Source organism: Panthera onca, chromosome E2 (genome assembly GCF_046562875.1).
Source record: "Panthera onca isolate mPanOnc1 chromosome E2, mPanOnc1 haplotype 2, whole genome shotgun sequence".
In the NCBI taxonomy this organism is placed as follows: domain Eukaryota; kingdom Metazoa; phylum Chordata; class Mammalia; order Carnivora; family Felidae; genus Panthera; species Panthera onca.
The window spans coordinates 41,847,251-41,874,151 of NC_138353.1; the positions used below are offsets into that span (position 1 = coordinate 41,847,251).

The 26,901-nt window shown below is 46.6% G+C and overlaps 1 protein-coding gene and 1 long non-coding RNA gene across 3 annotated transcripts in view; one reads left to right on the forward strand and one right to left on the reverse strand.

Moving 5' to 3' along the window:
* The window catches only part of LOC132690317 (uncharacterized), an 809,984-nt gene extending 793,493 nt beyond the window's left edge, over positions 1-16,491 (reverse strand). The window contains exons 1-2 of the long non-coding RNA XR_013552500.2: positions 16,363-16,491; positions 12,294-12,462 (exon numbers count right to left, since the gene is read on the reverse strand). This is a non-coding gene — a long non-coding RNA (uncharacterized LOC132690317). The remainder of the gene's footprint in view (positions 1-12,293; positions 12,463-16,362) is intronic.
* CDH5 (cadherin 5) overlaps positions 1-18,667 on the forward strand; it is a 34,067-nt gene extending 15,400 nt beyond the window's left edge. For both annotated transcript variants that reach the window (XM_060650605.3, XM_060650603.3), the window contains 9 exons: positions 837-953; positions 1,914-2,078; positions 2,987-3,174; positions 4,784-5,034; positions 9,103-9,245; positions 11,265-11,389; positions 11,745-11,853; positions 14,180-14,425; positions 16,488-18,667. In XM_060650605.3, coding sequence (XP_060506588.3) covers positions 837-953; positions 1,914-2,078; positions 2,987-3,174; positions 4,784-5,034; positions 9,103-9,245; positions 11,265-11,389; positions 11,745-11,853; positions 14,180-14,425; positions 16,488-17,002 — 1,859 coding nt within the window. In that variant the 3' untranslated portion in view covers positions 17,003-18,667. The remainder of the gene's footprint in view (positions 1-836; positions 954-1,913; positions 2,079-2,986; positions 3,175-4,783; positions 5,035-9,102; positions 9,246-11,264; positions 11,390-11,744; positions 11,854-14,179; positions 14,426-16,487) is intronic.
* The last annotated feature ends 8,234 nt before the right edge of the window (positions 18,668-26,901 follow it).

The window sequence follows — 26,901 nt, forward strand, 5'->3', positions numbered from 1 at the left end:
GGACTGAATCCTGATCCTCATCATGGACTGAGTTCTGACCCCAATCATGGACTGAGCCCTGACCCTGATCATGGACTGAGCACTAACCATCAGAAACATATACATAATAATGTTCTCATTATTCTTTGGAGCAAACCCCACCCACTTCTCTGACTCAGGACTGGCACTCTAAGAGTGCCTTTGCACATGAAGAATACCAACTCTGCCACCACAGCAAAAAGACTCCTCTCTAGGACCCATGCAGGAGTGGAGGGAGGAGACTAGAGCCCTCACCCCAAGATGTGACACCAGCCTGGAGCCCAGGCTTCTTGAAATTACTACTTCCTCAGTTCTACCCCCAGCCTCTAGGAGGTAACAGAAAAGGATTCCCTTCCCCACCCCTTGGTCCAGGGTTCCTGGCTAAGAACCTGGGAGATCTTAACAGACCTCCCTGTTAAGTATGGGGATGGGGGTCCCAGAGTTCAAGAGAAACAGAGATGTGACACTCACCCCTGTGGGGCACCTTCCCATTCTTTTGTTCTCATCTTCCAGAAGAAGGAAGAAGCAGCCCTTTCCTCTCCTCTCTCTCTCCTCATGACCCTAGCCTTCTGCCTCCTGCCTCACTTCTCCTGTGACTAAAAACCACCTGTTCTCTTTGCCTCCTTCCAAGATGACCAGGCTGAACCTTCAGCACTTTGCCCCCTTGCAGGCTCCTCAGAAAACAAAGCAGTCTTTTCTCCCCCAGGGCCTAAGGAAAGTGGGTTGAGGGAACAGCCTGAGCCCCATCTGTCTGCATCTGGAAATGGGGCACAGGGCCGACAGTCACAAGGCAGTAACCCTGGATTCTCTCTCCTCAGGGACCTCAGTCATCCGTGTGACAGCCGTTGATGCAGATGACCCCACCGTGGCAGACCACGCCAGTGTCATGTACCAAATCCTGAAGGGAGAAGAATATTTTGCTATCGATGGTTCTGGTGTGTGTCACTAACCCTCTTGGGCAGGCGCTGGCTTGGAGCCGGGTAGGGACAGATATCCAAGGTGCAGGCACTGAGGGAAGTCCAGTCTGACAGGTGTCAGCTACCATCCAACCACACGATCCCATGGAAATGGTTCTTATACACACGAAAACAAGGTGGCTGGCGAGGGGAGAAGGAAGCAGACAGCTGCCAAGACATGGACTCCAGTCCAGGGAACAAAATCAGGACCCAAGCAGTGACCCAAGAGGCAGAAGAGAATGCTGGTTAGCAGCTCTGGGTGTAGAGTCGGACAGATCTAGCCTCCAAACCCAGTTCTGCTACTCACTCCCTCTAACAACCTGAGGCAAGTCAACTAGCCTCTGCGAGCCTTAGTTCTCTCACCCTGAAAACAGGAAAATGTATGTTCGTTTTGCATAGCAGCTGTGAAGTTTGAATTACATAATGTATAGAGAACACATGGCCCGCAGTAATTATCCACTCAGTGTGACTTCACAAAAACTGTAAGGACAGAGTCTGGGGAGCAAGACAGAAGTCCAGGTGGTCAGACCTGGAACACACTGTCTTTCAGGGGGGTGGCAGGTGCAAAGTACAGGTACCACCACAACCAATGATGTGCCAAGGCAGGCATCGCTAATGAGTCACAGCACTCTCTCCACGCTGAGCCCGGATGTGGCCTCGCACTCTTTCTCAACACCATGCTCCCAGCAGCCAGGACCAATCTTGGACCAAACCGTTTGGGCAGCTTTGGTCTAGCAGTGCAGGGTGTGAAGGTGGGTGGTGGCTGGCCGGTGGTTCTCAGCTCTGGCTGCACAGTGGAATCACCTGGGGAGCCTTTAAGTCACATGTTAAGTCACCTTATTTGCATCAGCTTTTACGTTAACTCTGGATAGGGCCCAGGCACCAGTGTGTTCTAAAAGCCCTCCAAGTAACATGGCTCCTGCTGGACACTTTTTGCAGGACTCATTTTCACTACAACCAAAAACTTGGACCGAGAGATGCAGGCCAAGTATGAGATCGTGGTGGAAGCACGAGATGCCCAGGGCCTCCGAGGGGACTCAGGCACAGCTACGGTGCTGGTCACTCTGCAGGACGTCAATGACAATTTCCCCATCTTCACCCAAAGTGAGCTCCTCCTCCAGGGCCCTGGGGAGGATGGGGGTTGGGATACTCCAGACTCAGTGGCCTGGGGGATCTTGTGGAGAAGCCCAGAGTCCCTCTACCTCTCCCTAAGGCCCAGAAAAGTCATTTTGGTGCAAGGAGGGGGTCTTCTCCCCATCCCTGCACACATTCCCAAGGCTTTCCAAATACCACCTGCCATGGTGCCTTCACAGGCCACAGGGAAATCGCACTCCCTGCTGTGTGCCACCACTTTGCCCAGAGTCCCACTACCAGATAGGAACAGTTTCACCCAGTTTCTATGGGCTCGGAAAAATCCAGGCCCTAGCTAGAAAATCCCTGTGAGCTGGTGAACAGGGATACAGCAAAGTTCCATATCCAGAGCTGAGGCTGAGCCCTGAGCCCACACACAGACTGCTTCTCTCCCCACAAAAAAATGTCTGACAAGAGTTTTTCACACGGCCCGGTTAAGGGTGGGAAGGAAAGTCAGACGGTTCATCACTTGTACCCTCCGATGCTGAGGTGTAATTCAGAGGCTCAGCCATCCCAATGACGGTGGCCTCACTCTATGTGGCAGAAGCTCCCTCACAGGAGGACTTGTCTCTCTTGTCAAATGATAGGTCCCCTAGCAAAAGACCCAGCATACAGTAGGTGTTCAATAACTATTTGTTAAATGGATGGAGGGATGGAAGGATAGATGGAGCAGAATCTCTTTGCCTTGAGACCCAAAATTCCTGTGGCGGTATTACTACTACTACTACTATTATTATTATTATTATTATTATTATTATTATTACTATTATTATTTTGTCATGCTGATTTCCTGTATAAAAATGCATTAGGATAGCATGAGGGACAATCACCTTGTCTATCTCATTAATCCAATGCCCTCGGGGGCACCTTATTTGCATCAGCCAAGTACACATTTGCGGTGCCTGAAGACATCCGTGTGGGCAGCTCCTTGGGCTCTCTGTTTGTTGAGGACCCAGATGAGCCCCAGAACCGGATGACCAAGTACAGCATCGTGCAAGGCGAATACAGGGACACCTTCACCATCGAGACGGACCCCAACCACAACGAGGGCATCATCAAGCCCATGAAGGTTTGTAGGCATGCAGCAACGACATCAGATGTGGGGCTGAGGGCTCCTGGCATTTTCAGGACTCACCCAGGGGCTGCTCCAAGGTCAGAAGCCATTGAAGGTGCACATTCTGGGTCAGCTTAGAGCTGGCCACGTGCTCATGAGCTTGTGACCCTGGAGCTGGGAAAGGGAAGCCAGGAGAGAAGGGTCAGTGCCTTAGGCTGAGTTATCCCAGAAGCAGACCTTAAAGCAAGGATTTGAGTGTAAATAATTTACTTGGGAAGTGATCCCAGGAAGTCTCAGGAGCAGTGACACATAAGAAAAAGGATACAGGGGCACCTGGATGGCTCAGTTGGTTGAGCACCTGACTCTTAATTTCTGCTCAGGTCATGATCTCATCACTCATGAGATCAAGCCCCACATGGGGCTCTACACTCACAGTGCAGAGCCTGCTTGGGATTCTCACTCTCACTTTCACTCTCCTCTCTGTCCCTCCCCTATTTGTTCTCTCTCTCAAAATAAATAAATAAGCTTTAAAAAAAAAAAAAAGGAATGATACAGGTTCCTTAACTGTCAGGTTAATAGTGCAGGCAAGTGGGGCACAGTCCCACTGGTAACACCCAGGGCACAGGGTGAAATATGCCTCAGAGTTGCAGGGGCTGAGAGAGGGAGCTGCAGGGTCGTCTGAGGGCCCCAGAGGGCGTTCACTCTCACACTTTCTGGCCTGCCCTGGGCACCCACCAAAGTAGAGCCCTGGTAGTGATACAGGCACTTGGAGCAGACAGCCACAGCATGTAAGGAAGCAGGGAGTACTACAGGGGTGGGGGTGGGAGTGGCTACTGGCAGTGGCTGCTGCATACAGACAGAGCAGTCAGGCCAACTGAATCTGGAAGAGGAGGCAAGAGACATAAAATGCCTCTAGAATGGTCATGCAGAGGACTGGGGGCCCTGGGCCAGGGATGACCCATCTCAAATGGGACATTCTAGAACCCCTCTGCCTGAGCTGGGCCATTCCTGCAGCAGAACTCTCCTGAGGCTATCCCCGGTCCGGCCCCACACTGGGGACCAGAGGCACCTAGGTGAGTCCCATGGCCTCCACGGCACCAAAGCTGTCAGAGAGCGGGGCAGACGAGCATAGATGAACAGGGTAGCCACGTGTAAGTGCTCCAGCAACGCATGCAAGGAGCAATTACCTGTGTCAGGGAGGCAAGATGGGTTCTGAGAAGACATGTGGCCTCTTGAGTAGGGATTGTGAAGTGGGCAAAGGCAGGAGAAGCATCTTGAGCGAAACCACAAAGAAAAGGCACATACGTAAGGACCTGTGGCTAGAACTAGTAGCTGTGATCTCCTAGAGAGCAGGACTGTGGCTCGCCCACTGTGTGGCCTCAATGCTCAGAACAGGGCCAGTCACAGAGTTAGGGCTGGGGGTGCCCTGAGGTTGTCGAGATGCAGTGGAGGGAAGCCGAGGACAGACAGAGAGCCCTAGCCACTCTCTTGATGACCATGGAAACATCACTTCCCCCATCCGTGAAACTGGTGTCATCCCAGTGCAACCTTGCAAGGTTGCCGTGAAGATCACGTCACGTGCTTGGCTCAGAGCAGGCGTTCACTGCACTTTTCCCTTCCACAGCCCCTGGACTATGAATACATTCAGCAATACATCTTCACCATCGAGGCCACGGATCCCACCATCAACCTCCACCACCTGAGCAGCGCCTCCACCAGAAAAACTGCCCGAGTCATCATCAACGTCACAGACGTGGATGAGCCCCCCAGCTTCCAGCAGCCCTTCTACCACTTCCAGCTGTGGGAGAACCAGAAGAAACCTCTGATCGGCTCAGTGAGGGCCAAAGACCCCGACGCAGCTCGGCGGAGCATTGGGTAAGGGGGTAGAGGGTGTAAGGAAAATGATGATCACGATGATCCTGGCACCTGCGGGACTGACAATAGGGCCCAGGTGGGGAGAATGGCTTCTCCTGGCACACACACACGGGACGTGACAGAGGCAGGACGGGAAGCCCAAGCTCTTCCACTGACCCCCATGACCAGGCGGGACCCTGTCTTGCCCAGGCACCTCTGCCCAGCTCAGTCCTGGCCGTCAGAGCTGTCCGCTGGCTGCGCTACCTTGGAGGGGCTATTCTTTGGAATAACTGACTCTCACAGGTCCATCTAGGGAGAGCTGATGGTCAAGTGTTCATTTCACACAGTAAAACAACACAAAGATCTGCAACCCCACTTCCAGGTAACACTCATGTTTGCGGCTTGATGTTGTTCTGTCACCCCTCTTCTTCCTGCCCACACAAACATCTACTTACGTTTACAGTAGATTTGATGGTTGCCTGTCTGTCTGTCTGTCTGTCTCTCTGTTCGGGGGTTTTGATTGTTTTCAAAATTTGGGGGGTCATACCATGCCCATCTCATCACCACCTGTTCTTCATCTCCACTAGACTCCCAGCCTCTACCCTCTGAGACCAAAAATATGGTTCTAACCCATGCATTCTAGAGCCATGTAACATTTGATTTTAACACAATCTCATTTTATTCCAGAGGGCTAGCCAATTGTGGCAGCACCATTTATTAAGTAAGTCATCACTTTCCCACCTTTGTTATACACCTGAATCCATTTCTGAATCCTCTGTTCTAGCCACTGTTCTGTGGCAAAGCCATTCTGTTTTATTGTAGCAGCTTTACAAAAACCTAGTAGATACAAGCCAAGTCCCTCCCTCATTGCTTTTTTAATTCCTGTAACTTTTATGTGTTCTCAAACATTCACTCTTTCACATGAACTATAAAATTAATTTATCTGTTGTTTAAAAAACATTGGAATTCTTTTTTTTTAATTGTTTTAATGTTTATTTATTTTTGAGAGAGACAGAGAGTGTGAGTGGGGGAGGAGCAGAGAGAGAGGGAGACACAGAATCTGAAGCAGGCTCCAGGCTCTGAGCTGTCATGAGACAGAGCCTGACATGGAGCTTGAACCCACAAACAGTGACATCATGACCTGAGCCAAAATCAGACACTTAACCGACTGAGCCACCCAGGCACCCCAAAAACATTGGAATTCTAAGGAGAATTGTTCTATATCGATTTTGGGAGAATTAATGTTTCTAAGAAATCAGGTCTTCTTACTAAGGTAAAAAAAATATGTCCCCAAAAATGGAGATTTGGGCCACACTGCACAAGTTTTGGGACTACTGTTTTCATAGCCACACTATTCTAAATAAGCTATAATGATAGTTTTTATTTCTTTATTGAGCCAAGAATTTATTTTTTTAAGTGTATTTATTTATTCTGAGAGAGAGGGAGAGCACAAGCAGGGGAGGGACAGAGAAAGAGAAAGAGAAAGAGAAAGAGAGAGAGAGAGAGAGAGAGAGAGAGAGAGAATCTCAAGTAGGCTCTGCACTGACAGTGCATAGCCCAATGTGGGGCTCAAACTCACGAACCTGTGAGATCATGACCTGAGCCAAGATCAAGAGCTGGACACTGAACCGACTGAGCCACCCAGGCACTCTGATCCAAGAATTTATTTAAGAGATTGATTTAATTTTTTTCTTTTCATTTACAAGTGGTAGGGTATTTTTTGTTTTTGCTTTAACTTGCTCTGTGATATAATACAACTGTATTTGCATCCATTTTTTCTAGAATATTTAAGATTTTGCTTTATATATTTCAATTTTTCTGTTTATAAAGGTTCATAACTATTTTACCTTCATTACAACTTATAACTTTTATCCTTATGAAATTACCCAACTTGTTCTGCTAAATACTTTGCCTTCGGTTCCACCTTGCCTGATGTTAAGTTTGCCAGTCCTGTTTTCATATTAGTCTTTGCCTGATAGAAGTCTTCCAACCTTTGCTTTTAACTTTTCTAACTTCTGCTTTTCACTTGGCATTAAGTTGTCTCTCAAAATTAGAATGTAATTGGCTTTGCTTTTTAATCTAAACTGAGATGCTTTGGGTTTAATTTATTTACATTTGTCATCAAAAATCATAGGTTTGGGGACGCGTGGGTGGCTCAGTTGGTTAATCGTCTGACTTTGGCTCCGGCCATTACCTTGTGGTTCCTGGGTTCAAACCCCACATCGGGCTCTGTGCTGACAGCTCAGAGCCTGGAGCCTGCTTCAGACTCTGTGTCTCTCTCTCTCTCTGCCCCTCCCTCACTCACATTCTCTCTCAAAAATAAATAAACAGTTTTAAAAAATGATAGGTTTGAGCTTCCTGTTTTAAACCTTGTTACACATTTCTCATTTCTCAAACTTAATGGCTTTTTCCTTTCCTCCCATATATGCTAGAATCTTTTTTTTTCCTTTTTTTTCTCCTAGAGATTGGAATGTGATACATCCATTTTTACTTCTCCCAATGAAACTTACTTACTTCTACCTGTAAAATTAAAAGTGTTTTCCTGGACATTTTCTACTTTGAAATCTCTCTCTCTCTCTCTCTCTCTCTCTTTCTCTCTCTCTCTCTCACACACACACACACACACACACACACACACACACACACACACGATTGCTTTCCTATGTACCATAAAGAAATCAATCATTTCATTTAATTCTTCTGAAAGCAGGCTGTTTTTGGTGGGGCACGGCAAGGATTAGCAGAGAGAGAGGGAGAAAGAGAATCTCAAGCAGGCTCAGCACTGTCAGCACAGAGACTGATGCAGGGCTCAAACCTACAAACCATGAGATCATGACCTGAGCCAAAATCAAGAGTCAGACACTTAACTGACTGAGCTACCCGGGTACCCCATCAGGCTTTTATTTTATATTGAGACATTTCTTAGATGAAATTAAGTTTTCATAAAAATTTTTCAAGACCCTATTTCTGTGCATGATATACTTCCTGAGTTCTTGTATACTTACAAATACCTTAGTTCTTTTGCCTTATGTTAATAATACCAGATATGCTCCTATAATTTTCAGTCTATAGACACTTCCTTTAAAAATACTATCAATGGGGGCGCCTGGGTGGCTCAGTCGGTTGAGCGTCCGACTTCGGCTCAGGTCACGATCTCGCGGTTCCTGAGTTCGAGCCCCGCGTCGGGCTCTGGGCTGATGGCTCAGAGCCTGGAGCCTGCTTCCGATTCTGTGTCTCCCTCTCTCTCTCTGCCCCTCCCCCGTTCATGCTCTGTCTCTCTCTGTCCCAAAAATAAATAAACGTTAAAAAAAAAATTATTTTTTAAATAAAAATACTATCAATGTGTTCTAGAATGTAATTTTGTGGGGATATCTGAGATAAGTCTGATTTTCTTCACAAGAACACATTTTTCTGTCTGAACTCTGTTTAGTTCCTCCATATAGCCTTAAAATTCAAAAGTGTCATCAGGATATACATAAACATTGATCTCTTTTAGAAATTATGCCTCATATTAATGACCTCTTTTAATCTTTTAATCTTAGACTTGTGTCTTTCTTTAGATCAGGAATGTTTTCTCTTATTATATCTTTTGTTACTACTTCTGTTCTATTTGTTCTGGAATTTTCCTAAGCAGTAGCAAATATATACTATATACCTCATATATATATATCTCATTTCTTCATACCTTTTTATTGATTTCTGGAAGAACTTTTCCATTTTTTACTTCATAAATTTAATTTCTTTTCGATCATTTCCTATCTATTCCAGCTCCTTTTTTACTTCTTCCTGGCTCTTGCCCAACCACCTTTTCATTAATGACAAAAACCAACCCCAGCTCTGGTGCACCTGATTAAAACTCCTCCTGCCACAGCTCTCAGAGTGCCACTGATGGAGTCTCAAGGCACCACCTCCAGCCCAGTCAGGGCAGCACTGCTAAAATCGAAGGGGTTATCGCACCTCCCTGATTCCCTCTAGGTGGTCGAACACAATGAGCAGTGAGAGGAGGATGGAGAGGACACAAGGGTTAGACCACGAGGGGTCTCCCCAGCAAAGAACAACAGAAAGTCATGAATTTCTCTCCCCTGGCAGATACTCCATCCGCACGACCAGTGACAAGGGCCAGTTCTTCCGAATAACCAAACAAGGGGACATTTACAATGAGAAAGAGCTGGACAGAGAAGTCTACCCCTGGTATAACCTGACAGTGGAGGCCAAAGAACTGGATTCCAGCGGTGAGTGGTCCCAGATGCTAGGGGACCTGGGCTTTTCTCCTTTCCCTCATTCCTTCAAAAGAGACATAATCTGTCATTTTGGGGCTCTGGGGGTATCATAAGCTCCCGCTGAAGCACTACTTGGCTGGGATACTATAGAGCCTCTATCCCCAAGGTGTGGATGGACCAGCAGCACCCACATCACCTGCAACCTGGTTGGAAGGGTAGAATCCTGGGCAACCCCCAGACCGAATCAGAACCTCTTGCACATTACAGCTGAAGAAGCACTGTCATAAAAGAGCCTGCTAGATGTCCCTGTGATGAGAATCACTAAGGCACCTTTTAAACACAGAGCCTTTCCTAGAGGTTCTGGTCCAGTGATCCAGAAGTGGGGCCAAGGAATGTGTATCGAACAAGTACCACATGATTCTTATTACCATGGATGTTTGGAAAAGACTGTCTGGGGGGAAAGGAAGGGGACAATTTATATGCCAGTCAGTGGGTTGAATTCAAAATATGAAGCAGCTTCCAACTTCAAGATTATTAGGTTCTCCAGATTAGTGTAACTTTTGCCAGAGGGAAAGGCAAGTGTTGGGATTTTAAAAAATTTTTTTAATGTTTTATTTTATTTTTGAGACAGAGAGAGACAGAGAATGGATGGGGGAAGGTCAGAGAGAGAGGGAGACACAGAATCTGACGCAGGGTCCAGGCTCTGAGCTGTCAGCAGAGAGCCCGACACGGGGCTCAAATTCACAGACCATGAGGTCATGACCTGAGCCGAAGTTGGAAGCTCAACCAACTGAGCCACCCAGCCACCCCAAGTGTTGGGATTTTATATCCTTTACTTACATGAGAAAAATCACAGCTCCAGGAGATAGATTAATATCCTCGCCTTACCCAGGAGACCACCAGGGCCTGGGCGGGGGCGGTGACTTGACCAAGGCCCCACTGGTGCTACCCTAGAGTGTCCCCTGCCTCCTTCTGGGCTTCCCAGACTTGGTCATCACCCCTGCCATGGCACACAAGCTCCAACTGTGATGGACTCTTGCGGGTTTTCCAGATCAGTCTTTACCCCTTTCTTCCCCATCTAATCTCATTCGCACATTTTTAAACATTAAAGTAATGGTTTGTTGTTCATTTTACAATATGGGATGGGGCGCCTGGGTGGCTCAGTCAGTTAAGCGTCTGACTTCGGCTCAGGTCATGATCTCGCGGTCGGTGAGTTCAAGCCCCATGTCAGGCTCTATGCTGACAGTTCAGAGCCTAGAGCCTGCTTCGGATTCTGTGTCTCCCTCTCTCTCTGCACCCCCCACCCCACCGCTCGCATTCTGCCTCTCTCTCCCTTAAAAAATAAATAAACGTTAAAAAATGTTTTAAATATGGGAAAAACTGAAAAGAAGAAAATCATTCCCCTATAACCCCACCATACAGAGATAATTACTGTTGACACTTCAGTGCACTTTCTCTGGTCTTTTTTTTTTCTATACATATTTTCATGTAAGTGAGACCACAATATTTATATAAAAAACAGATCCTGCATTTTTACTTAGCCTTATTTCACAGCCATTTTCATATAATACTAAAATATCTTTATTACATTTTTAAATGTAATTTACATGGGCATTGTAAATAGCCACATGTTCCATTCTTTGAAAGTGGTTTAATATGTCAACCCCAACTCACTTAGGTTGTTTACCTTTTAATTATTTTGTAATAAATTAATTTTATTTATTTAAATAAATTATATTTGTTTAATTTAATTTAATTAAAACTTTCTTTAATTTGCTTGCATTGTTTACCTTCTTGATTCTTACAAGTAACTGTTTAGTAAACATCCCTGTGCATGAAGCTGAACGCCCTTCCCTTCCTCTCCCAGCCCTTTCATCCAGAACACCAACCCTGGCCCCTCTTCCAGAGGTCCATAGCCCCCTCTTCCTGCAAAAAGGTCACCCCTCCAGGACTCCCCATCCACATACTTTCTACCCCTGGGACTGGCATCAATCTGAGTCAATGGCAGTCAGGAGCCCTTTCTCCCTGCAGGGTACTCCACAGGCAAAGAATCCATTGTCCAAGTCCACATTGAAATTATGGATGAAAATGACAACGCTCCAGAGTTCGCCCAGCCCTACGAGCCCAGAGTGTGTGAGAATGCTGCCCAGGGCAAGGTGAGTCCAGCTCAGCTGGGAGGGTGAGGCACGCTCACAGAAGATGGGCTGAGAGGCAGCACCTCCCACCCACGGTCAGCTGGCATTTCACTGAGCTTAATGTAACCTGCACAACAGCCTTGAGGAAAGGTGATGTTATCCCCACTTTATAGATGGAGAAACTGAGGCTCAGGGAGAACGTATGAAGAATACACTGGTGGGGAGGTTGGTCCAAAGGGTGGCTTTGTGGAGACTATTTAGGTTAGTGTTGCAGAAAAGATGCAGCCACGGTCAGATCTGATACCAAAGTCACCATCACTGATCCCCCAGCCACCCCAACACCACCACTGACTGCCCCCCATTTTCCACATTCCAGCTGGTCGTGCAAATCTCGGCAATAGATAAGGACGTAACGCCGCGAGATGTGAAATTCAAATTCTCTCTGAGCACTGAGGACAGCAACTTCACCCTGACAGATAATCACGGTATGCATCAAAGTAGTCAGCTTGGCTACTGGCAAGGGCAGGGGCACAGTTAGTTGAGTCTTGAAGCACCAGGGTGAAGAACCAAGCCAACCAAGTGGGGGCAAGCCCTCACTGGGGTCTTCAAGTTACAGGATATTTTGTACAACTCCTTACGGGGCTGTGCAATGATCAGAGCTAATCTGGCCAAACTGCCAAGTCCACATTCTCCATAAGATGCTCAGGTCAGCAAGGAATATAGAATAGATATGGGGTGCAGACGCTTGCTCAGTTCACGATCTAGCCAGTGGAGTCCTTCCCACACTGGATCTCTATGCTCAGCACAGCTGCAAATTCTCTATGAATTCTGGGGTCACTACCAAAGAGTCAAAACTGGAAACGTGAAATCCAAATGCCAAGAATACAGTGAACTTTGTCTTATTTCAGCTACAATGACTACTTACCACCAGGTGGCCCCAGGACAGGATCTGGTCCACTCCTCACAGCCCAGAGTCTGTGATATCAGCAGTGCCAGTCAGAGCTTCTGATGAGCATACACTTACAAGAGTGACGATGCTGAGCTGACTGAATTCCAGGCAAAAGTAGGCATGCTTCCGTGGCCTCAGTGGCTTCCTGAGGAAAACAGAAAATCCCTCTTGGGTCTAATAGAGCAATCCTTCACCCAGCACAGAGTAGCGTTCCTGCCTTTCTCTGATGGCAAGACTGTGGCGGATGAGGATTCATTCCTGTATAGAAGAGCCAGTGCCACCTGTGAGGAAGGTCAGGGTCCCTGAAGGTGGAAGGCAGACCCAGGGGATCAGCCACAGACTCATCCTTAAAGAGCCATTCTTAGAGAAAAGGTGGCCACGATGTGTTGACGGTCAATTACAAACCATTCAAACGTTCAGCTGTCTTTAGTAGTAAACAATGTGGCAAAAATACTTGTCACCCCACCCCCCATCTCCACCTCAATCCCACCTCAGAGGGGGTCTGCATTGGCATAGAAAACTTAAGTGCCACCCCAAAGACACCCCATGTACAACCAGGAGGGAAGCCTGTTGGTGCCAGATTCACTTACAGCATGAATGTCCTGTTATGATATTAAGTGAATGTAGTGAGAAATCTCTAATTTCTCTCAAAGTATCAATGGCCATATAGCTATTATTTTTAATTATAATAGACATGGTTACTTAGTAGCAAAATGTAATGAGCTTTCATTTGAAATCTAAAAGACAGACCCCTTTGCTTTGGGAGCTGACCCAAAGGGAGTCAGCTTCCTGAGGAAGCTGACCCTGCAGGGCTAGATAAATCCTGGAGCAGGGAATCCCTAGACCCTCTGGCCACCAGCATCATAACCTCCCAGAAGCCTACAAAAGGCAGATTATCTGGCGTCTGATCATGAAATGTGGGTGTGGGAGATGGGGGGAGGGGTAGGAAAATGGCAGCGAAGGGGGAGCAGGGCTCTGAAAATCTGTTTAAAAATCTCCCTGGGGGATTCTTCAGTACATGGAACCACTGACCGGAGCTGGGAGGGGCAGCCAATATTTGGGCCAAAGCGTATGTGCAGTTCCAGCCTGCCTAGGACATCCTCAGTTACTGTGTCATTCCTTTGGTGCCCCAGGGAACATGTGCATTGTTTTCACTTTCTAATGGATTTTCAGGAATAGCAGAAACAGCCTTCAAAGTTAGCCCAGTGCTGAAAGACTTTGAAAAACTTTATTTTTCCCCATTGTCAAAGCTTGCAAAAATGCATTAATTGAGCCCAAAGAGAACCACCTGTTATTGCAGTAGGGTTAGGAAAGAGGAGGTGGGGGTCAGACGTATCAGGTGCCCACAGAAACAGAAGGCAAGGACTTTACATTTTGGCCAAGCCATTCTTTTTTTTTTTTTTTTTAATTTTTTTTAACATTTATTTATTTCTGAGACACAGAGAGAGACAGAGCATGAGCATGGGAGAGGCAGAGAGAGAGGGAGACACAGAATCCACAGCAGGCTCCAAGCTGTCAACACAGAGCCTGATGTGGGGCTCGAACTCACAAACTGTGAGTTCGTGACCTGAGCCAAAGTCGGATGCTTAACCAACTGAGCCACCCAGGCGCCCCCTGGGCGAGCCATTCTTAAAGGCGATGTCAAGGCAGCTGCCCAAAATATCCCCTCTCTGGAGGAACAGACCTGCACTCAAATGGCTAAAACATGAGGCAGGGGATACAAAGGGCAGAGAAGCAGACTGCCCATGGGCTGGTGCAGTCACGGAGGGTCCCCTGGAGGAGGCGAGCCACATCATCAGTGTGCACGAGGGGACAGGCACTCTGGAAGCCAGAGCCTGACTCTGCAGCCCCGGTATTTCCAGATAACACGGCCAACATCACAGTCAAGTACGGACAGTTTGACCGGGAGCGTGCCAAGGTCCACTATCTGCCTGTGCTCATCTCAGACAACGGGAGGCCGAGCCTCACAGGCACCAGCACACTGGTCGTGACTGTCTGCAAGTGCAATGAGCATGGCGAGTTCACCTACTGTGAGGAGATGGCTGCCCAGGCAGGTGTCAGCATCCAGGCGCTGGTAGCCATCTTCCTCTGCATCCTCACCATCACAGGTCAGTGCCTACGATGGGGGAGGGAACGATGGTGGGGAGCGCTTCACAGGAGGAGGAAGAGACCAGGGATCCAGGCGCAAGCCTGCTTCCAGCCCATATCCCACCCTGGGCCTCAGGGTTCCGTAGCAGGACAGAGGAATAAAAGCTCTAGCTCCCTGGATGCCAAAAGGTGGGGGTAGATGTGGGGGGAAAGGGAGAGTTCAAGGCCTTTCCCTTACTTTAAAATACCTCATATATGACATCCATCCATTCATTCATTCATTCAGTTTATACGTTTTGAGCACTTACAGCATTCTAGGCACTGTTCTAGGCATTTATTTCCATGAAACCTATTTTGAAAAAAAAATCCTCTTTGGGGGGAAAAAAATAGAAAATTTAAAAAATTCCAGCTTAGATAGCCGCTAGTGGCTTCCTTTCCTTTTTTAGGATTCCTCCAGACTTGATATCTTTTTTTTTTTTTTTTTCTCTTGTTTGGGCCTCAGAAATTTTAGGAGCATTTTAGGCCTTGCCTTGGTTTGGGTTACTCAGGAAGCAGACCCTGGGACAAGGACTGGGGTACAAGTGGTTTATTTGGGAAGTGCTCCCAGGAAGCCCTAGAAGGAAGAGGGGAGTGAAACAGGGAAGGGAGGCAGCTGATGAAGGAAGCATTGTCTCGCAAGTTACTAGTGAGGGTCACTGGAGCTCCCTGTCACTGGGGATGGAGAAGGAGCGGGGCACTGTCAGCAAGAGTTTATCCACCAGTTCCCCTCAGCTAACGGTGGGGGGGTTCCTCCCAGTGGAATACATTCTCCTGCACCAGCCCTGAGATGGAGCAGGGGCCGGCCCTCTAGAGGAAAGTTAGAGATCTCCCTGTCACTGAAATGATAGGCCCTGGGGGTGAGGTGGGGTTCCCACGTTATGTCCTCCAGGCTTTTCCTGCCAGTGGCTCTCCTTAGAGGCCCCCTGGGTGTGCCACCTTCCTGAGGCTTCTCTGGCAAAGAGTCTAGACTCAGAACCCCTTTTAATAATAATTAGTAATAATAATGACAATGACATCACCACCACACGTAGAATACACTTAATCTCATAAGTACCTTGCCAAATATAAACAAAGCAGGGAAGCCATCACTTTTATCGACAAGGAAACTAGAGCTCAGACAGGGTGTCCCAGCTTCTCTTACATACTTAACAGTTTGTTAAGTAACTCAAGGCCAGAAGGACAGAGTCTGGGGGATGCTGTGACCTAATTTTAGGAGCTCTCTGTGCCACATGGACCACCCATCCTCAGGGGTTGGTGACCCTCGCAGTCACACCCCTCAGAGCTCTGAGCAGGGTCAGTATCTACACCACTGCCCAACCACAGGACCCCAGGCAAGCCACTCAGCCTCCCTGAGGTCAGTTTGCTTAAGGGTAAAATGGGGAGAATAATACCTGCCCTGAGTGAAATAACACGAGAACGTGTCCAGTATGGAGCCAGCACATATCCAATAGGTGCCCAAGAACAGCTGCCGTGAGAGCCATGGGCAGCATGCCTGCCAGCACCACCGTTATCCAGCAGCAGCAGCAGCACGGCCATCAACAAAACAATGGTTCGGAATCTCCGCACTCCGAATTTCAACTCCATTCCCTTCCCCATTTCTTCTCCAACCTCTGGCCTCCCCACCTTTGCACACAACATAGAAGGATCTGCCACAGTGGTAGGGGGAGACAGGAAATGTGGACGTAGGTAGATGGGGTTGAGACTGGCAGGAGAGAATGAACTTAGGGGAGTCCCACTCTGTTCCTCTTCCCCCACCTCCACCAGTGGCTATGACAGCCAGTCAGGACCAAATCCCCAGGGAAGGAGGGTCTGTCCCAAGGGGGCAGGAGGCACGACTCTGACCCACGGAGGGCGGAGGTTGCGGGGGCGGGGGGGGGGGGGGGGGCGGATACCCACAAGGTGTCTAGACCAAACCAACCTCCGCCTTGGCCCAGGTGTCGCTGGGATGCTGGGCTGGCCCGGGAATTTCCAGGGAGGAGGGGAGGACGCAGGTGAGCCCGAGGGCCAGCTGGGCCGGGTCTGACTAGCTCTGGCTCGCTGCAGTGATCACCCTCCTCATCTTCCTGCGGCGGCGGCTCCGGAAGCAGGCCCGTGCCCACGGCAAGAGCGTGCCCGAGATCCACGAGCAGCTGGTCACCTATGACGAGGAGGGCGGAGGCGAGATGGACACCACCAGCTACGACGTGTCGGTGCTCAACTCGGTGCGGCAGGGCGGGGCCAAGCCCCCGCGGCCCACGCTGGAGGCGGGGCCGTCCGTCTACGCGCAGGTGCAGAAGCCTCCGCGGCACGGCGCGGTGCACGGCGGGCCGGGGGAGATGGCCGCCATGATCGAGGTGAAGAAGGACGAGGCCGACCACGACGGCGCAGGCCCGCCCTACGACACGCTGCACATCTACGGCTACGAGGGCTCCGAGTCCATCGCCGAGTCCCTCAGCTCTCTGGGCACCGATTCATCCGACTCGGACGTCGATTACGACTTTCTCAACGACTGGGGCCCCAGGTTCAAGATGCTGGCCGAGCTGTACCGCTCAGACCCCCAGGTGGAGCTGGTGTACTAGGGAGACGTGGGCCTCCAGGTCTGGGGACCCAAACCTCTGCAGCGCGGGCCAGTCGGACAACAGGCACTGAGCCCGCAAATTGTAGCACTGACACCCTAGCCCAGCAGCCCTTCTTCGTGGGTCCCAGAGAGTTCACCACCTCGGGTAGCAAACTCCAGGTCCCTGAAATGTCCAGGAACATACTTCAAGTGATAGCTACCCCCTAAACTCTGGAAGATCCAGGCTGGTGTTCTGTCTCGGCTTGGACATCCATAACCCTGTCACCTGGGACCACGGGTCCTACTCAAAGACTTGCTGTGGCTCCTTAAAGCAGCTTATGGTTCAAAAGCCAGGGGGAGATCTTCCCCAACCCCCTCCCCCCTCCCCCGGTGAGGTTGGTGAGATCCTGGTGCCTGTCTGCCTGGAGCAAAGGGCATGGCCTGTGGGGCAAGACTCTCTACAGCCCAGTCCCACCAGAGACTGGAACCATCCATCATGCCAGCCCTGCTTGAACTTCCTCACACTCTCCCAAGTCCCCACCACTCCCAGCCTCTCCCCAGGTCTGTCAAGAAGGATGAGTGGGTCCCTTGACAGCTACCAAACTTGGGTCTCGAGGTGACCTCGCTGGCCTACCACACCTGTAACTGCTGTACTGAGCACTGAAAATTCAACCAAAGTCAGGAAAACGGCTTGTTGAACTTTGAAGCAACTGTGAATCCATCCTGGAGGGACAGTGGAGACCAAGTGTGACAGATCATATGCTGAGGGCCACCTGCACACCCACACCCTCGGGAGAGGGCCTGGAGTAGCTGTGACCCCAATTTGAGTCTCATCGACACCCCATCAGTTTTGCCTGGGAAGTGGAGCAGATGTTCCCCAGAGCAGAAGACCTCTCCCCTTATCTTCCTGGCCCAGTCACTCCTTCACTCTCTTTCTCTGTCTCTCTCTCCATCTACTCCTTATCTCTTGACTTGAAGGCCCTCAAGATGTGACCCTCAGCCACTCTGGTCAAAGTCCAAACCCAAACATGACTGCACAACAGAACTGTGTCATTTGCCTTTACGCACCTCGTTTGTTGCCACATCTCAGGAAACCCTGGCAAGGCCTCATCCCTCAGGCACGCCCTGCCTTGCCCATGCCCTGTGGTCATCTGTGCATCTCCCACTTTCAGCTAAATCTGGAACATTCCACTGCAAACACACCCTGGGGAAGTGGCATCACTCAACGGGAGAGGGCAGGAAAGGAGGCAAACTCTCCAATTCACGCTTGGTCATGGACTGAGGTTTCCCTCTGGGCAAGGGCCCTCACACTTCAGGAGACTGTAAATAACACTTGACTTTTTTTTTAAACCAATAACTACTATATATATATATATATATATGTATATATATATATATATATATATATATACGTATATATATATATATTTTTTTTTTTTTTACTAATAATACTTACATATTTCTAGCTCTCACAAACATATAGAATAAAGGTTTTTGCATAATAAGTGGGTTGCTATTTAGGTTAACAATTTTAATTCAGATTTTTTAGTTGGATGAACAAATTCCTGTAACCTTCTTTTTCCTATCATTGTAGTTATTGCTCTAGTGATAATAACTATATATTGGCCACACTGGTGCATGGGACGTACTGTATTTTTTTATACCTAAATAAAGAAAATTCTTGAAATCCTTTTATTTCTAGAGCTGAATAAGCTCATGTGAAACACATACACACATACACATTATCACCACCACCACCTTCATCAAAAAAGGAACCCAGGGTGCAAGGGGATATTTGCAATTAGGATTTCAGAGACACTCACTCTGTATTGCAGCAAAGTATAATAACAGACACCTAATCCAACCCCCTTTCCTCCCAGAGCCCAATGCCTTCACTTGGCGTCTGTACATGCCCCCCAGTCCTATCTCCACCCTACACAGTAGGCAGGGCCTGTGGAATCTGGAGCTGCCACACCATTTCCATGATGGGGTTAGTGAGAGTCATCAGCAGTGAGGGAGGAAGTCAACCTCTAATTGGCTGATTGACAGGAGTGAACAGGTGGCACTTTATTGGGGTGTCTGGGCCCAATATTGGGGTCCTGCCTTGAAAACCTCACGATCAAAATGAGAAGAAACGTCCTTGTCAGACTCAGGTCTTGAATTGAGGAAGTGGGGGTTGAAGTTCACTTCATCAAGGCCTCTGCTCCTTGACCCCTACCAGCGGGGATTCCTGGGGATTATTTCTTCCAGGGATGGTATTTTGTAAACTGCGCTCTGGATAAACTCTAGTTCCTGGAGCTCTCAGGGGTCAAGTTGTCCTAATTCCAACTTTGCTCTTCCTTTGTGATTGCCTTTTTGATCCATTGGTTATTTGGAATGCATTATTTAATTTTCACATATTTGTGAATTTTTCAAATTTCCTGCTATTATTGATTTCTAATTTCATTCCCTCATGTTCAGAGAACATAATTTTCATGATTTCAGTCCTTATAAATTTATTGAGGCTTGTTTTATGCCTTAACATGTTTCATCCTGTCCAATATTCTGTGCACCTGAGAGGAATGTGTATTCTGCTGCTGGTAGTGGAGTATTCTGTAGCTGTTAGATGTACCAGTTTATAGTGTTGTTCAAGTCTTTTACCCCCTCACTGATCTTCTGTCTAGTTATAGTCTATCCATTATTGAAAGTGGGGTGCTGAAATCGCCCAACTATTATTGTTGAGTTGTCTGTTTCTCCCTTCAATTCTGTCAGTTTTTGCTCCATGTATTTTGAGTCTCTATTGTTAGGAATGTAAAGGTTTCTAATTGTTATATCATCCTGAAGGACTGACGCAGTTAGCGTTGTAAAATGTACTTTTGTATCTGGTAACAATTTTTATCAGTCTATTTTGTCTAATATTAGTATAGTCACTCCAGCTCTCTTTGCTTAGTTTACATAGGATATCTTTTTCCATCCTTTTACTTTCAACCAATATGTGTCTTTTAATACAAAGTGTGTCTTCTGTGGACAAAGTATAATTGGATCATGGCAATTTATCCATCTTACCAATCTCTGCTTTTTGGTTGGCATGTTTAATCCTTTACATTTAATGTAATTACTGATAAGGTAGGATATATGCCTGCTATTTCCTTTTTTTTTTTCTGTCTCACATCTTTTTTGTTTCTCTGTTGCCCCATTACTGCCTTCTTTCATGTTAAAGAGGTATTTTCTAGTGTACCATTTTAATTCTCTTGTCATTTTTTTACCTTTTTAAAAATTTCTTTAGTGGTTCCCCCTGAGGATTATATTTAAAATCTTAAAACAATTCAGTTAGAATTTTTACCAACTTCAATACTGTACAAAACTTTGCTCCTATATAGCTCTGCTCCCTCTCCCCTCCTTTGCACTGCCCATTGTTGTACATATTACATTTTTATGCATCATATGCCCATCAACATAGATTTATAGTTCTTGCTTTAGGCAGTTGTCTTTTAGATCACAGAGGAGGGGGAAAGTTACAAACAAAAATATATACATTTAAATTTTTATATCTACCTATACAGTTACCTTTACTGGTGATCTTTATTTCTTCATATGGTTTCAAGTTACTGTCTGTGTCTTTTCATTTCAGTGTGAATGACTCTCCTTAATAACTTTTTTCTTAATAAATTTTTTAATGTTTATTTATTTTGAGAGACAGCATAACCAGGGGAGGGGCAGAGAGAGAGAGAGAGAGAGAGAGAGAGAGAGAGGGAGAGAGAGAATCCCAAGCAGGCTCCACACTCAGAGCAGGGCTCAATCCCACAAACTGCAAGGTCATGATCTGAGCCAAAACCAAGAGTCAGACATTCAACTGACTGAGTCATCTAGGTGCCCCTCTCCTTAGTAATTCTTGTGGGGAAAGTCTGGTAGTGAGAAATTCTCTCTTATTTTGTTTATCTGGGAATTAACTTGTCCTTTATTTTTCCAAAATATAGAATTCTTGACTGATAGCCTTTTTCTTTCAGCACTGTGAATGTCACCCCACTGCCTTCTGGCCTCCCTGGCTTGATGAAAAATTGGCTGTTAATCTTATTAAGGAAACTCTGCATCTGATAAATCAAATCATTTCTCTCTTACTTAAGGCTTTCAATAGTCTCTCTGTCTTTAATCTTCCATAGTTCCATTATGATATGTCTAGGATAAATCCTAGGACTGTATCTTACTTGGAATTCCTTGAACTTATTGGATGTGTAGATTAATATTTTTATCAAATTTGAAAGTTTGGGGCCATTATCTCTTCAGATATTCTTTCTGCCTCTTTCTTTCTTCTCTGGGACTCTCATTATGCATATAGAGTATGTTTACTGATGTCCAATAGCTATCTAAGGCTCTATTGATTTTCTTCATTCTTTTTGTTGTTGTTGTTCCTCAGACTAGATCATCTCAATTGACCTATATTCAAGTTTACTGATCTTTCTTTAACTCACATCTGCTCTTGAGCTCTTCTCAATTTTTCATTTGTTTATTATATTTGCAACTCCGGAGTTTCTATTTGTTTTTTTTTTTTAATATTTATTTTTGGGAGGAGGGGAGGGGCAGAGAGAGAGGGAGACAGAATCCAAAGCAGGCTCCAGGCTCTGAGCTGTCAGCACAGAGCCCGATGTGGGGCTTGAACTCACCAAGGTGAGATCATGACCTGAACCAAAGTCAGGCGCTTAACTGACTGAGCCACCCAGGTGCCCCTTGGTTGTTTTTTTGTTTGTTTGTTTGTTTGTTTGTTTGTTTTAATAATTTCTACCTCTTTACTGATTATTCTCTCTTTGGTGAGACCTAATCTTCACATTTTTCTTTGGTCTTTAGACATGGTTTCCTTTAGTTCTTTGAATATATTTTAAATAACTGGATTAAACTCTCTCTAGTAAGTCCAACATCTGGGTTTCTTCAGGGATAGTTTCTATCAATTACTATTTTTCCTATGACTGGGCCATACTTTATGGTTTCCTTGTATGTCTCATAATTTTTTTTTCTAAAGTTGGATATATTTTTTTTTAATTTTAACACTTATTTTATTTATTTTTGAGAGACAGAGTGCAAGATGGGGAGGGGCAGAGAGGGAGACAGAACTTGAAGCAGGCTCCAGGCTCTGAGCTGTCATCCCAGAGCTCGATGCAGGTCTTAAACCCACTAACTGCAAGATCATGAACTGAGCCAAAGTCGGATGCTTAAGTGACTGAGCCATCCAGGTGCCCCAGAAAGTTGGATAGTTTAAATAATACAGTGTGGCAACTGTGGAAACCATACCCCCTTGACCTCCAAGGTTTCTTGTTTTTGGTTTTTGTTGGTGCTGCAGTTTGTTTAGTGGCTTTCCTAATGCTCTAAAAGTTGTACTATTTGTTGTGTGTGGTCACTGAAGCCTCTGCTTAATGGTAGTCAGGCAGTGAGTGCTCAGATACCCTCCTTAAATGCCTGGAACCGGGGCGCCTGGGTGGCTCAGTTGGTTAAGCATCCAACTTCGGCTCAGGTCATGATCTCGCGGTCCGTGAGTTTGAGCCCTGCATCGGGCTCTGTGCAGACAGCTCGGAGCCTGGAGCCTGTTTCAGGTTCTGTATCTCCCTCTCTCTGACCCTCCCCCATTCATGCTCTGTCTCTCTCTCAAAAATAAACAAAGGTTAAAAAAAATTTTTTTTTAAATAAATGCCTGGAACCAATAAATTTCTCAGCACTTGCTAAAAGCCTCTGTGTTTATGTTGTAAAACTCCTTCAAAGTTCAGGCAGGCAGTTTACAACTCAGCCTTAGCCTTCCCTTTCTGATTGCACAGAGCCTTAAAGTCAGCCAGAAGTGAGAACTTAGGGTTCCCCCGGTCTGTCCTGGGCATGTGCAGAGCCCCACACAAGTGAGTGGCCTTTTAGATTTCCAGGAACATGCCAAAGTTTTTCAGAGCATTCTGTGGATAGCTCATTCCCCAACTTTTCCTTTTAAGATTTTTGGTCAGCTGCTTGTTTGTCCCAGCTGTTATCACCACCTCAGGCAGCTGTGATTAAAAGATTATCGCTGATTGTTTTCAACAAATGCCCTCAGGAAGAAAAAAGCTGTTTGCACTGAGCAAATTTCAAGTCAGGTGAAATAAAAGCAAGCTTTCAAATGAGGCCTTCTAGGGACCACCAGACAAGTCAAATAATGACAGTTACCTGAGAATTGGGCTTTGGAGGAGCTCTAACACTGTTCTGCCCCTTTCAGTAGCTGCTATGCTGCTGATTTTCACTCTGATTGTGGGGCTATTGGGTTTCAACGCTACCATAGGGCTGAAGAGAGGGGAATGGAGCTAGGGCAAGTTAAAACACCACAAAGATAGTTGTTTTTACCAAGACTGAGCTGCTTCTCTTGAATAAATACTCCCAGAATTGTTGAAAGACTTTGGTTAATTTTCAGAGTTCCTAAAAAGTTGATTTTGGCAATTTTTTCCAGTGTTCTCATCACTTTTATGGAAGACAGGATTCCTTATTCTGTCATTGCTGTCGGTGTCAACCACCCCACCACCACCACCACCCCGGCTGGTTTTTGAGCTCAGTTTTCTTACCTGTCTGATGTCCAAACTCAGGGGCCTGCCCTTTGAACTCACAGTTGCCCAACCCCTGGAGCTCATGAGATCTGTACACTACCTTTTCCTCTAAGAAGCCTCCCAGGCTTCAAGTTACCTCCAGAGCAGGCAGTTCCTATTCCTCCAACCCTCCAGTGGTGGGGCCTGGCTCTGAGCTCTCAGCCACTCTAGCCACCTCCTCTCTTTGGTCCCTGTTTACCCTGAGGTTGGAGGAGTGATCTTTGTGAAGGCAGGAGGCTTGCCTCTGAATTTGCAACCTCTGGTGGACACCACAGTAGGGCAAAAACCCAGTACTCCCTGGATTCTGCTAACCACACTACACATACTTGCTCCTCCCAACCCTAGGCCCCGGACTGGCAAAAGTGGGCAGAAGCAAGAGAGGCTCAGAGCCCTTCCCTTACCCCAGGTCAAATCTGAGGCTGACATGGCCTTCCTCATTTCACAGAAGACTAAAGTGAGGCCCAGAAAGGGGTGCAATGTGACCAAAGCCACACAGAAAGTTAGAAACTAGAGCTAGAACCTGCCTCCTGATTCCTCCAAAACTGTGAACCTGCAGGAGACTTCCCCAGTCCTGGGCGCTGAAGGCTGGACCAGGAAGCGCTATCCAGGTCTATTGAGCTGGTCATGGAAAAAAATGACCACTTAGGGGCACACGACACAAACAAATGTTCAGCAGCAACCCCAGTACAGCGCACCCAGGTATCCTGATGTGAACCATAGGCTCTGAGAGTTCTGGCCCTTGACAGAGAACCTGGATCACAGAGGCAGCCAAAAAGTCCAGTCCCACAACCCATGTTAGGCTCCCACTCCATCCCTCCCCTCAAGCCAGGCTCTGATGTGGGAGAGTCAAGGACCTAGTTCTCCACCTTCCCAAGGAAATAGGACATGTACAGCTTCCAGCAGTCCTATTGCACGGAGAATCTCAACCCACAGGAAGATGCTAGCCCTGGCTGAAACAGCCTTGGGCTTGCAAGGGTCACAGTACACTGCATAATCCCTCTGGGGCACCAGGGACCCCTCCCTCAGGGTCCACACCCAGCCCTCCTGCTCTGCCCTGGCCTTTCACTAAACCAATCCTGGAGCACAGACTCTGGGCCACAAACAGTGGCCATCCCTGAGTGCCCTGGTTCCAGATACCTCCCAGGTCAAGAATACTTACAACAAATCCTACTGTCCTCAAGGTGTTGAACTGAGTCTCTGATCCTCACAGCCAAAACCCTAGTCCACCCAGCAATCTCCCTTCCAAATATTAGCCAAGATGCACATATAGGGTGCCACAGTGTTAATTTCTGGTTATATACAAGGCAAAAAATTGGAAACAATGGAAATATCCAACAAGAGATTAGTTAGGTAAATTATGGAAGATCCAGTATTAAAAAATACTGGACAGCCATTAAGAGTCATGTTGTCACATGGTGATCTTGAGCTGAACTCAAAGTCAGGCAAAAAGGCAGAATCCAATGCATTATTTATAGTCAGGTCCCAATTTTTTTTTTTTACTAGTAAATATTCACCTCCAGGTTTTGGAATTATGAGTAATTTTTTTTCTTCTTAATTCTTTGTTTTCCTAATTTTCTCTATCAGCATGCAATACGCTTATAATCAGAAAAGATGTTACTTTAATGTTAATTTGCAAACACTTTCTTCTTTTTTTTTTTTTAATTTTTTTTTTAACGTTTATTTATTTTTGAGACAGAGAGAGAGACAGACCATGAACAGGGGAGGAGCAGAGAGAGAGGGAGGCACAGAATCAGAAGCAGGCTCCAGGCTCTGAGCCATCAGCCCAGAGCCCGACGCGGGGCTCGAACTCATGGACCGTGAGATCGCGAGATCGTGAACTGAGCTGAAGTCGAATGCTTAACCGACTGAGCCACCCAGGCGCCCCGCAAACACTTTCTTCTAATTGCAGATATAATAAGCAGTTTATCTCTAAATATCATTATTTACCATTGAGTTTTTGTTTTAAAAAAATGTTTGAGTTTACTACTATTAAAGCAACACTTTTTGTTTTTTAAATTAACCAAACTGCTTTAAAAACCATTGCTTTTGAACCAGACAAAACTATTGCTGGAAGGTTTATTAATTTTATTGGATTTTTTTTTTTTATTTTGGAAGCATTTATTTGAACTTGGCCATGTGGGACCTGCACCTCTTAGCTTTTGGAGTTTTTTAACACCAAATTTCTAGCAACTTTCTGGATCAGAGCAATTACAGTCCATAAATGAGGAAAACCTGGTTTTCCAGTCAGGTGATCCTCGTGATTCTGCAATGCATAGAAATACCCTACAATACTCTTTCTCAGAGATATAAGAAAAAAAGTTGGGACCAACTTTCCACAGCCCCTCCAGAAACCACCTGGGGATGTCTGGGAGAGCTGAGTGTGCACCAACACCCAAGAATTTCACACGACTTTGCAATGTGCTTTTCTGGCTTGGGGTGTTTAAAGCGCAATTAACTTATTGCGCTCCTGTGTAATGGTTGCTGGAGGGATGTTTAATGATGTTGCGCAGGAAGCTGTGCAAGGGAGTTTTGTTTACTGATGGGACTCTGAGCAGGAAGTGAGTCTTCCTATCAAAGGGAAAAAAACAGAAGTCTACCTTTGAATTCAAGGAAATAGGGAAGGCTTTTTCTGACTGAGCATAAGGAGACCTTCAGGCATAGAGTGCTCTGCAGGGAAAAGAAAAGCCCCACCTGGGGCATCATGTAAAGCAGCTAACATTTTGCAGAGCACACAGAAGAATCAAAAGTGATCTGGGGCTTCTCTCTCTCTCTCTCTCTCTCTCTCCCTCTCTCTCTCTCTCTCTCTGTCTCTCTCTCTTAAACCAATTCTGGTACAGACATATAACAAATACTACCAAGTAACAAAAAGGAAGGAAAAATTGATACGTACAACAACTTGAACAGATCTCAGAGGCATTATGCTAACTAGAAGAGGATAGACTCCAAAGACTACATATTGTATGATTTCATTTATACGACATCTGACAAAGGCAAAACTAGAGCAAGAGAGAACAGATCAGGATTTCCAGGAGTTGGCAAGGGAGGAGGATTTGACTAACAAAGAGAGGTTGCATGAGGGACACTTGGGGTAATGGGACTGTATCTTATTTGTAGCAGTGGCTAAACAAGTCTATGTATCTGTCAAAATCTTAGAATTCTACTCTCCCCAAAAAGTGAATGTTATTGTACGTAAATAGAAATTAAAAAGCAAAACAAAACAGGGGAGGTTGGGTGGCTCAGTCGGTTAAGCATCCAACTTTGGCTTGGGTCACGATCTCGCAGTCCGTGAGTTCAAGCCGCACGTTGGGCTCTGTGCTGACAGCACAGAACCTGGAGCCTGCTTTAAGTTCTGTGTCTCCCT